Source organism: Pygocentrus nattereri, chromosome 7, assembly GCF_015220715.1.
Source record: "Pygocentrus nattereri isolate fPygNat1 chromosome 7, fPygNat1.pri, whole genome shotgun sequence".
Taxonomy (NCBI): Eukaryota; Metazoa; Chordata; class Actinopteri; order Characiformes; family Serrasalmidae; genus Pygocentrus; species Pygocentrus nattereri.
In genome coordinates, this window is record NC_051217.1 from 8,060,337 (window position 1) to 8,073,184 (window position 12,848).

A 12,848-nucleotide genomic window follows, 5' to 3' on the forward strand; every position below is an offset into this window, starting at 1 on the left:
CAATGACGCCACTGGATTTTCACAGAGTGAGGTGGGACAGGATCGGATTACAAGGCTCGTACAGATGGGAATAATCTGTCATCTACCGCCAACCGCCAGAAAAAAAGGCGCAATTTATTTAATTCCATGTTTATCCGAGAAGAAATGTTTAGATACGGTGCAACAACGTGTTTCTGACTTTTGTGAAACAACACACAGCCCAGGCCAGCGCGAAATGATAGATCGCGTCTGGGACAAAGTGTTAGATTAACGTTTACAGCTGAACAAATCCTGGGCATTTCTAAACAAACATGGCCTGAAAGGACAGATGCTATATATAATGGCTCATTATATTCGTTTCATATGGCTTGGATGTGAACATCAGGTCAAAAAGAAGCAAACGGAAGTTCTAAAAACAAACAAACAAATAAATACATCCAGAACGAATGACCAACGCCGGCTTTCAGATGTTCGGATGAACTACAAATACTAGGGTGCAAAGCGCTTAAATGTAGTTCTTTTTCAACTCGCAAAAACTACATTACCCAGAAACGCTTCCTAGTCAACAAACAGCACCGTGAGCTAGCAAGGAAAGAGGTATGCAGGACGAAGTTTTTACCCAATTTACCGGTGTAATTTACTCAGAGGTGGTTTAACAGTTATGCCCTCGTCTGTTTTCTTCAGCTGAGCTGATGTAATACGTGTGAAAAAGCTTTTCTTTGTCCCGTTAGATAAACTGTAGCATGGTGCTCTTGTGGGATTGTAGCTAATATTTGTAGTTATTGCTCGCACGTAACGCGTAACAAGGTCTAGGTGGGAGTGGTGTAAAAGTCGAAAATATCTACTTAATAGGCCACAAACAGGTCTTCAACATTGCTTAAACCTGTGGGATATCTTCACGCGTTACTGCGTTTTAGAGGAGAACCTTGGACTGCCTTGTCCTGTGGTTCACTCAATATACTCCAGCTGCCTGACGCAAACGTCTCCACAGAATTCCAGCGGAATGAAATATGAATCTGTATAGGCTTATGATTGTATCTGCTCTGTAAACCTAAGTGAGCCAAGGTCAGGATCTAGAAACAGTGCAAAACTTCAGCAGTAATACTAATCACAAAAGGGGTTAATGTTGGTTTTACAATGCCTGGATTAAACCAGAGCAAGTTTAATGACACCTGTCATTGTTATCTTCCCATCAGTGTCATTTATTTTATGTATGTAAACATTATGTGTAACACACAGGCCTGTAAATATTCTCATTCATTCATTTTCTGTCACTGCACATGAACTCTGACAGCCAGCAAAGGCTTGTGGGAAATGTAGGCTTAAAAAAAAACAATAAATTAGCTCATTATAATGTGTGTCCAGGGAAAGGTGCTGCCCCCTCGGTGGGGATTCAGCAGGGAAACCACATCTTTGAAATGACCTTTTGTTTATAATCACAACTGTATTTATAAATTCTTATTATTGTAAAACACCATCCTTTAAAAATGAGAAATTGCTAATCTGGTCTGTCAGGCTTCTTATTGTAGAAAATAGTTAATCTGTTGTTTAGATCTGTTGTAGAGTTAACTAAACTAACTACAGCTTTTAAGTCTACTGATAAAAGTAGCCCTTCATGGTTTAGTGGGTTCTGGATTTCACCATTTAGACTGAAAAGCCTGGTTTCTTAAAGTTCTTAGAGTTCTTAACCAATTTTAGCCCACTGATATCTAAACTTGTCTAATAAGGTGTAACACTTTTTTAAACATTCATACATGAAAGATTACAAATGTATGAAGGGGTCTATAGATTTAAGCAAAGTTGGTGCTGATACTGTTTAAATGTGTCACTATACTGTACAATTAAATGCAAATTTTGAGCACCCCTGGTCAAATTACAAGTGAAAGTGCAAGACTGCTTAAAACTGAATAATACTACATGGAATTAACTTAAATTTGACATTTTTGTTAGTTCTAATGTATAATTATTATTTATTTGATGACAGAATTTGGGATTGTTTTTACATTTTTCCATGCAGAATGCTTCTAGTTCTGAAATACTCATAAAACATCTTAAAATCTACCTACATTGATATGATCTGTGGTTTGGATCTTGGATCTTGTTGTAGTATTAAGTGTGACTGTGTGACAGAGGCGTCCAGGAGAATCTCCACTTCCTTCTATCCCCACATGATTTCCTGTGCCTCTGGTTTTCACACAAAACCATGCCAGATCCACCCCCATGCTTAAAAGATTCTTGAAACGCTTCTCCTTTTCTCTGCAAACAGACTTTTGGAGATTCTAGCCAAAGAGTTGTTTTTTCATTAGTCTACAGCACTTGATTTCAACATGCCTCTGGTTATCTGAGTGTATTCATACATCCTTCAGACATTGTCTTCTGTGATGAGATCACAGTGAAGGCTACCGTCTGATGACTCCTCCATGTAGATGACGCAGGGGCAAGTGCAACACTATTTCTGTTCCAGTCAAATCTTTGTGTCTCTGACTGACAGTAATGTGGGAGTTTTGCTTTGCACAGTTGATAAATCTACAAGCAGTTCTTTCTGAGATTTTCCTTGGTTTTCTAAATTTAATGTTGACCTAAACAGCTGTAACTTCCCTGCCTCGATGACATTTCAGACAGTGAAAATTACAAGCAGAGAGTGTTTAGATATGTTTTCTGGTCTTCTCTTGTTTTGTAAGAGTCAGCTTTTTTGGTTTTCCTTTAGATACTCAGTCAGCTGCTTAGATGAGCTCATAGCTGTTGAGTTTAAGCACCTCGAGAGGTTTGAAGGATCATATAATATATTATACTCTACAGTTGTTTACATCTGTTTTACATCTGACTTCATAAGGAAAAATCCAGGCACCAATGGATTAAGAATAATTTAGCAATTAAATGTTTGAGCAGATAAATCTAGTATATTTCATGATTTTTGTACTATGGGCATCTGGGTGCATCCTGTCTTTTTTAAATGATTTGTAGCTCATTTGTTTTCACTTTTTTTGCACAAGACATGCTACTTTGCTGTCCTTTGTTTTTGAAATAAAATATGTATATTTCTGAGCTAAACCTGTGTAATATATAATTAGAACCTTTTTAGAATGAAGACATTTTAATACATACATTTAAAAAAATCAGATAGACTTGACTTCTGAATCAAAAATTATATTAAACCTGAAAATGTGTTGCAGGTCTATTCTTAACAGAATATCTATGGGTTTTAACACCATGCGCAATTAAAAAAAACACTATATACTATAAACATCTTAAAAAGGGAGTCAGAAAGGGTTCTGTGGAGTGAAACTATAGATTTGGTTCTCTAATGAACTTTTTCATTTGTGTTAAAGAGATGTGTGTTTTTGAAGTTTAAGGAATGTCCACTAAGTATTCTAAAAAGATTCTACACCAGTTGAAGGGCTTTCCTAAAACCAAATGTCCAAAACCATTTAGGAAGCTTTAGTTTTTAAGGCTGTAGAAACAAACTGAAGAAATGCCAGTAACTTTCAAGAGTGCTTAACTGTTTTAGTTTTTCTGTTGTTTTTTTTTAAATAATATGTTAAATTCAGCAAATAAACAGTAATTGTGCATTAAATATATTATAAGGGTAGAGTTTAAGGATGTTAATGTGTGTGTCAGACATGCATGCCTTAGATTCCTGATCATCAGCCAAAGCCAAAAGTGTCCTCTGATTCCCATCAACTTACTAAAGATTTTCTGCTTTACTCAGGATGGGAAGTTCCATGTGGCTCTTCCATATGTGTCACACTATGGTACAGTAATGATTCAGTCTAGAGTACCATCATGTTTCTTTAAAAAGGGACTTGTTTAAAGTAGTGTAATGCCAAAATTGGTTGCATACATATGTGGAAATGCTTTAGCAAATTTACACTGTTCTTCACTGATCCTGTGTCACGCAAATGCTCTGTCTGTCATTGTGTCACACAAATGATCTATCAGCACTCTCTTTGTCTTGGGACTGTGCAAAAAAAAAGACTCTGTAGTTAGGATGATATTGTTTGTGTCCTGACTGGTATTTTCCTCTGGTTAACCATTCACAGTTTTAAAGCCCAACTATTGATGAAGGTTAGTTATGACCGCCTTGAACACCAAACACAGTCAGCACACTGTTGCTGTGCTGTTTGTAGATAGGTCCAGGTCTGTGATCCAAGCTGCTGGTCTCTGCTATTTTCTTTGTAGACAGTAATTTGTGAGTTACTATTGTTAAAAAGGTAATTAGTAAACAGCTGTATTTTAATGCACACACACCACTCTTATCTCCATCTAGCAGGTTTCTGGTGGATTGTTTTGGAGACCTGTATGGATGTTGCCACAGTGCTGAAGATGTTTGGAGTTGATGCCAGTGGATTTTCCATCTCCCTTGGACTTTTCCTACTCTTCCTTGCTCTTTTGTACTGGTGAGTAGAGTATTAATCATTGCTGGATTCCTGAATCATAAAGTTTAATCACAGAACGCTTAAGCACCTGGCCTTACAGCCATGACTTTAATGGTTCTCTGACACACATGCTTTGTTTACACTTGACTTTAATGCTGTCAGTGTTGATTTTTTTTTATTGTCAACACAATGTTTAACTAATAAAGTGCCGCATGTTGTTCATATGTGTGTTAATTCTGACAGATTTCTGTACACATGGGGGGCAGCATGGCTTCTGTAATTTTTTTGCACCATAAAAAAATGAGTGGCACAGACTAAACTCAAGGAAGCAAGCACAAAATTCACACAAAACATGATATGTAAACCAGAGGTAGTGTTTTCTGCACCCACCAATAATAGGAAAGTGCTTTTAACGAGCCAACCCAAGTGATTGATGTCAATCTAGAAAGAAAAAAAAAGAACATGTTCGAAAACAAAACCTGGAAGAGACAAATATTTCAGTGAAATGAATACAGTGTAGTAAAGTGAATGCCACACCGAGGGAGAGGTTCAGTAATGAAATGTTAAAGCTCCAGACCGACACTGTCTTATCGTTCCAGGAAGGTTAAAAATAGAGCACAAGACAATGTAAATCTGCTTTCAGAATTATGCTGAGTTCAATAACACTTCAACCCTTTAAAATATACAATCATAAAATCATAAACATGCCACTCATGCCAGTCATAAACACAGGTAATGTTGAAAGGAGAATCCTTTAGTCAGTGATATATCACCTCACTTAGGCAGACGTGCCCAATTTAGAATCATATAAAATGGGAAATAGATATGCAATTAAATATATGCTAGCATCGGGAAAAGAAGAAAGAAGATAAGTTGAAAAATATTAAGAGCCACTAAATGAAGAGGTAATATATCGTCTATTAATGTGGTGTTTTATTAACTCTTTTGAAGCTTTAATAACCAATTGAACTACTCCTTTTCTAGCTCTGTAATATCTTGTATTCAGTCATACTTTTAATTCAACAGATCTGACATTTGTTGTTTTGGGAATCACGCAATACAAACGTAAAAGTAACAGTAATGGAAACAAAAGCTATTTAAGATTTTGAGTTATGTGTTTTTGTGCCCCTCGTACTGTGACAGACCATGTTTGTTGAACTTTGAGCTGGTAACTGGATCTGGATGTTCCTTTTCTTCTTTGGCTGAGAGAGCACGATATCCATTATTTCCATATATCTAATATGATTTGTCTGTCTGCAATACACATTTCCACTGTGCATCAGTCTATTTCAGATGTGCTTGAGCCCAGACAAGTCAGTAGCATTTCTGCTGACATATGACTTCTACAGTGCACAGTAACGTGCATTTCATCACTGTCCAGAGAAAAACAAATGCCTCCAAAATGGCAACTTTCTCTCAGGAGAATGCAAAAATTCTCTTTAATATTAGCGTAGGTTAATGTAAAAAGATCTTATTTTAGAGCATATTATTTGATCCCTTCATCATGAAACGTTCACATGATGTGGAGGACATCAGGTCAAATGGTACAGAAAAATAAAAATCGCATGTTTTGTTTTGTACATCTACATTTTGTGGATGCAGCATTGGACAGTGTTTACTGACAATTTTTTTTTAAGTATTCTGTTTTTATTTGCATTTCACTTCCAGCCATGGCATTTTTAGAATTGGGTTTGTATAAGAGTACAGTGTACATTAAGATTCTTTTTTATTTATCAGTGCACGCTTTTGTGCTATAGCTGCACGCCAGAAACCCTGGCAGTGAAGCGCTCCTCGTCTGGTGTGCGGTAGCCTGTAGCCAGCTGCAGTAGCAGAGATTTTTCTTTGGACTAAACAGATAACAAACTCCAAAAACACAAGACCCTGGCTCTACACTGCCCTTTGATGGACTACATACATCCCATAGTGCTTCAATACGAGAGCTTATAAAGGTAGAGTGAAGTTAATGTGTATATCAATAATCCTAATTTACTGTTTAATTCTTCAATCTGTCATGACTCTTTAAATATTCACAAATCTGGACTCATCCATAGTGGTGAGAAAATTGTGTGGTGTCTTTTATGTTTGTAAGCCAAACCACTGAATATAAATGCAGACTCCTAAAAATAGCTTGTTTAAAGAGGCAGGAACATTGTTGAAAGTTGAGGGTGGAGCTCATGTGTTGCTAGACCACAAAAGTAGCCAAGCTGGTTGACACAAACACGATTACATGTGTCCTTTTTTAATGCTAAGTGTAAACAGTGCCTTAGACGCGTAGATACTATCTGCTAGGACTGTAACCTTTCAAAACCGGAGTTGTTCCCACTGACTTGGTGCAGGGAAGTGATTGCTAAGAGGTTCAGGTCAGTGATTCATTGATTTTATACTTAGAATATGGGCTGCACTCACTGGTCAGCAGGATTTTTAAAGTTACAGAGACGGTCAGTGTGCTAGCAGTAGCAAATTACTTTAGTAAAACATAGGGCTGTGCAATTAGTCATACATTTCTCCTTGCCTTAATTTCAGACTGTGCAATCACCTGTAATAGACCCTATAATAGACGGGCTGAATGTGTCCAGTCAGTGAGTTCTCGGTAGTTCTCAATCCTTGTCCTGGAGTCTTAGTATTTTAGTGTTTTCCTGTTCTAACACACATCGTTCACCTCAGGAAGGGTTTGTTAATTACTTCCTTAGTTGCATTAGGTGTGATGTGAGAAGGGGAAGATTTAAATTGTGCAGATCAATGGTTCTCCATTCTCCATTAATAAAATCAACATCATTTAGGCATAAGATAACTCAAACAAATTTCATTGTTACAATAACACTAAATTATTTGGAAAAAAAATTGATAAAAGTGGGAAACACTGTGAACATATTTGGAATGCACAGGCTGTTCTGCAGTCTAGGTGGGTTGCATTTCTAGACTGCTACATCATTGAAGGCTCTTCTAATCAGAAGTATCCTTCAAATGGAGGGTCCTACCAGAGTGTCCTTCATGGTCTCCTGTCATCCATTATCCTTTGTGCATGCACCTTATCTGAAGAAAGTTTAAGAGAAATAAAGATGAATGAAACCAGCTACTACACGTTGTGTAAAAAGGCAATTAATTGTACAGAATTATTTATTAATTTCTTACTATATTTATTTAACTGTGATATAAAAGCAATAGAACACTCCAGGTCATGTGTTATCACTGTAACATCATGGCTGTGATGATTTACGTCACTCGCCTTCGGCTTGTGCATGTGACCAAATCACAGCCATGATGTTATTTCACAATAACGTATGACCTCTAGTGTTCTGTTGCTTAAATATATGCAGTACGCTATTTCTATAGTTGTGGGTATATATTGAATGCAGGGGAAGAAATGCACCCACTTTTAGTGAGTTGGACAGTTTAATTTGCGGGATAGCGTTTAATTACAAAGTAATGAAAACTCTTTCTGCTACATTACATCACTGCCAAGTTTACTATCATTCACATCAGCAGTATTTTCTCCTATAAATTTCTCCATTCTGCTGAGGAGACAAAGCGTCCTTGGTACAATGCTCTGTTTTGCATAATGTATTAGAGAGGAGGAGCCTTCGTAGGACAGAGCCACTGAGGACCCGAGCTTTTGAAACATGCCAACAGTATCAGATGAGAGTAATCATCTTATTCAGTCATAGATGAGGAATAACCTGTTATTCAATAGCTCAGCCAATTAGATGGAAAAAGCTCTCTCTCTCTCTCTCTCTGTGGCTCTCTCTCTCTCCTTCTCTCTCTCTCTCTCTCTCTCTCTCTCTCTCTCTTTCTTTCTCTCTCTCTCTCTCTCTCTCTCTCTCTCTCTCTCTCTCTCCTTCTCTCTCTCCTTCTCTCTCTCTCTCTCTCTCTCTCTCTCTCTCTCTCTCTCTCTCTCTCTCCTTCTCTCTCTCTCTCTCTCTCTCTCTCCTTCTCTCTCTCTCCTTCTCTCTCTCTCTCTCTCTCTCTCTCTCTCTCTCTCTCTCTCTCTCTCTGTGGCTCTCTTTCTCTCCTTCTCTCTCTCATATAATTAAGAACTCCTATACCTATAAGCTGGTTAAAGTAATTCACTTTCTTTCTTTCTTTCTTTCTTTCTTTTTTTTTTTTTTTTTTTAACTTTTTTCTTGTTACTTTCTGCATTCATGTGGCTAATTCAGTGGTCATTTCAGCGCTGATGATCGTGGAAGCAGTGCTTACCTTGTGTGCTGCTTTTTAGTTTGCATAACACCATTTCAAGCCTTTAAATATTTCACATGGAGAAAGAACAAGTTAAGACTTACTAAATGTAAGACAACTGTGATTACCATCAGTGAGGTCTTTTAGTATGAAGTATGTATAGAGCGCAGTCTAAAAACAGAGTTCTCTTTCACAAGAAAAGTAACTTCAAAATATGAATGCATAGAATATTAAACAATAATAATTAATACTTTAAATGATGCATTAATGGGATCCCTGTAAGATCATTTTCAGCTTGGAGTTACAGCATGGCTTATTCTTCTTGTGTTACATATTATGACCGCTCAGCTCTTTCTTACAGGGTGAAAGTGGTCCTGTTACACCTTTAGCGGTCCTGCACACGCTCGGTTTTTGGGAACAAGTAAATTCCTGTCGGCTGGCAAAGGCACAGCTACCATTCACATTGGACTGAAGGAGGTTGGTTATGTAAGGGCCTCTTATGCTGTCATCTTGCAAATGAAGATTTATATCGGAAGATGAAACCCTCTCGCATGAAGGCAGCCATGACACTGAGGTTAAAAAAAGACAAGATTTAGGAGAGGCAGTGTCGGTGGGCTTTTTTGGCATGCCTCCAGGGCAGAAATAAGCCACATTAGAGGATTAGTCTCCGGGTTTGAAACTTCACTGCACTGTAAAATATAAGCCTGGTGTCCTTGAAACTGGGCTTGTCAAACATGTTTCATGCTGTGCACTTATAAACTACGAACCACACAGGCTGTTATGGCTAAAAACTTTCTGACTGACTGAAGAGTGGGGATGCCTCCAGAGACCACTGAAATTGTGCGTCCTTCTGTAATCGGGGGTCTTACCCATATTAGAGAGCCCGGTAGAAGATTTCTGTTTGAAAGAAATGAATCATGTGTTTTTTGCACCCTGTGATAAACACAGTGGTTCCAAACAAGATATTTTGTCATACATACATTTTCCTCCATAATGTCAGTGGATCTTATTTAGCCATCAACATACAAATTGCACTTTTGCATAGTGATTGTCATTGCACAGGTACATTTACTCTAAAACTTGAAGATGCACTATGTAAAGTTTTGTTAAAATTGAAAGAAGTAGCATTACTGAGTCAATGAGCCAGCTAGTAATAATCATTTTAAAGTCAGACGTGTCGAGTCTGATTTTGGAGTTTTTTTAAACCATGTCATGCGTCTTTATGTATTACTGTCACACACATAGGCAAAAAGAAACTGGGACTTGATGTTTATGTCTCAAATGGAAAATATGTAAGCAATATATTGATGACAGTAGAAGATAATTCACTTGCATCCTCAGAAGAAGTTTAGGCTGACTTCTCTTTGAAAGCTCTTTCAACACACTCGCAGTCAACACATTCATCCACTCAGGGAAGCACAACTGACATTGCAAAATGTTCTTCCACATGTTGGGTGCAATTACACATATCCAACAGAGAGGTCGCCAGATCCCCAAATCTTAGATACTGTAGCTTTCAACACTATTTTACATCAACATCAGCTACTCAAACTGTTGGCTACTCCTGCCAAAGAAACTTAATTGCCACATTTGTCAAAGTTTGCTGTTTTGTTTGGGGTGTTTTTGTGAGATTGCCAGTCTATTGATGTTATGTCAGTTCGGTGTGCAGTTCACTGGATGCTTTAGTGGAGCTTACGTGTAGCGGTAATTATATTTCGGCTCCTGAATAACCTTGTAATTTAGAGGATCTGGCATTGTTTGGAGGAAAAAATGTCCATACAGCAAATCAAGTTTAAAACTCTTTTTCACGACAGCAGGAATCTGAAAAAAAGAAAAAAAAAACACCATTAATTTCTCTCATAGAGAAAACCAGCTTAGGCTTGGAGTTTGTAATATGGGCACAATACCAACTAGAGAACGATGACACAAATTCAAATGTCTGCTGAACTTACGGCTGTAAAGGAATGTTCATTTTTTTTACCACTCTTGAGTGAAGAAAACGCAAGCAGTGATCAAATGAATTCATTCTTTAGTGTAGGTCTCTCTCCTGTGGAGCAACCGACGAAGACGCTTTTACAGACTGCTTGGACACACATGATTATAATGTATGTTAATCTGAGTTAGACCTCTCCTGAGCCATCTCTCTTTGATGTAAGACGATAATATCAGACAATCAGAGATCAGAGTGCCATCTGCTGGCTATTACACTTAGACATGTCTGTGTAGGTGTGAATTTTCTCTTTTAAATGAATGAAAATGTAGGCCATATGTTACTTTTGAAAAGTTTTTAAATGCAGTGGCCACACTGGGTAAGATGGTGGATTTTGTAAACCAAAAAAATAACGCATGATTGGGGAATCAGAACAGAAGGGATAACATATGGGATATTTAATAATGAAAAATGAGCTCTTAAATATAATCAACACATCTGAAGCTTTGATATGATAAGCTGTAATTTAGCTGGGAGAGCTGAGTTGATTTGTCTGAGCTGAGGAATGCGCTTTAAGCCGACTGGGTTCTGTGTAGCTTGATTCAAGGCAATCAGAGTGTGCTCACGCTGGACCACTATATAATCTCAGTTGTGTTGTTTCCTGTGTTGCTTGATGGTTTCCGTGCTGGCGTGGTGCTACTATGATGTTGAAAATACAGCTCGCTCTTAGTGGAGTTGAGAATTCCCCTTCTGGGAAATGTGAGAAGGGTAGCTTTTTTTTCCCCCCTCGTATTGAATATGTGCTAATCTCTGACGAGGCAAACTGTGGACCAGGGCCTCGTGCCAGTCATCGAATCTCTCTACTGGCACGACAGGGTGGAGAGGATGACATATTCACACAGATCTGCTCATAAAATCTGAGAAACAGAGGAGAGTGCAAGTCCATCTGTCTCTCTGCACATGCTGTTTAAACAACTGGCACCGCTTCAAAAGGTCACACGCTCCAATATGATATCGGACCAGATGTGGTCAAGCAGAGACAACGCTCTCGCTCTCTTGCTCTTGCTCTCTCTCTCTCTCTCTCTCTCTCTCTGTCACTCATTGCCCTCTCTCACCCATTCTTGGCCTCGCAGTTTTCAGTTCAATAAATTCTGTTTTTTTTTTCTGGATGCTTTCATGGAGAACAATAAAACTCAATCATCATAAATTACACAATAAAACCACTTTCAACAAACGCACACTTTGGCTCTTGTATGAGTCCATAAATAATGCCCCACATAGAATTAAACCTGACCTCATCTGATTTTTATTCCCATTTTGGCATGGCTGGACAGATAAGGTATGTTCTTTACAGACTTTAGAGATAGGAAATTCTTCAAAATTCCAGATCAGCTCAAGTTTATTAATATTTATCCATTTAATTTCCATTCAAAAAGCCTTTGAGCACAAATTATTCATTTTTCCCATTCAGAAAAAAAAGCAAAAAACTTGTATTTAACAGTAATGTACATAGAAGCTAGAAATAGAAATTGGTTGCATTTTCTGTGTCTCTTGATCCAATCAATCCTAAACACATTCAGTGATGTTAAGACCTGTACTCTGGGGTGTTTACTCCGTTGTTCTGCAGCTTCTTTGTTTGATTAGCAAACTTGGCTTGGCTTCTTGACAGCTATGCATACATTCAGATCCATGGCACTGAGTTGTATCTGATGGTAAAGAGTTGGTCTCCCAGGTCTACACACACACACACACACACACACACACACGATTGGGAACGACAGCAACTCTGCCACGAAGTTGTACGCCGCGTAAAATGACAGAGCGGGGTCATAATGCGCAGAGGTCGCCAACTTTCTGCAGAGTCAATCGCTACAGACCTCCAAACTTCATTTGCCCTTCAGATTAGCTCAAGAACAGTATAGAGAGCTTCATCTCGGTACCTAGTGGCAGTCAGGCTACCTCTGGCGAGCACATGGAGGACTGTGCGGTCCTCCAAAGAAATGCCACCCCACACCATTACTGACCCACTGCCAAACGGGTCATGCTGAAGGATGTTCCAGGCAGCAGATCGATCTCCACGGCATCTCCAGACTCTGTCACGTCTGTTACATGTGCTCAGTGAACCTGCTTTCATCTGTGAAGAGTACATGGCGCCAGTGGCGGATTTGCCAGTCCTGGTGTTCTCTGGCAAATGCCAAGTGTCATGCACGGTGTTGGGCTGTGAGCACCACCCCGTCTGTGGACATCGGACCCTCATACCATCCTCATGGAGTCGGTTTCTAACCGTTTGTGCAGACACATGCACATTTGTGGCCTGCTAGAGGTCATTTTGAAGGGCTCTGGCAGTGCTCCTCCTGTTCCTCCATGCACAAAGACCGAGGTAGCGGTCC

At 38.7% G+C, this 12,848-nt stretch overlaps 1 protein-coding gene across 4 annotated transcripts in view; it reads left to right on the forward strand.

Annotated features, from left to right (window-relative positions):
- The first annotated feature begins 510 nt into the window (after positions 1-510).
- Positions 511-12,848, forward strand: part of tbxas1 (thromboxane A synthase 1 (platelet)) — an 88,562-nt gene continuing 76,224 nt past the window's right edge. The window contains exons 1-2 of one of the 4 annotated variants that reach the window (XM_017683788.2): positions 511-576; positions 4,247-4,376. In XM_017683788.2, coding sequence (XP_017539277.2) covers positions 4,279-4,376 — 98 coding nt within the window. In that variant the 5' untranslated portion in view covers positions 511-576; positions 4,247-4,278. Of the gene's footprint in view, positions 577-4,093; positions 4,117-4,244; positions 4,377-12,848 lie in introns of those variants that run through there. The other 3 variants (XM_017683866.2, XM_017683938.2, XM_037540252.1) reach the window with 3 other exon arrangements.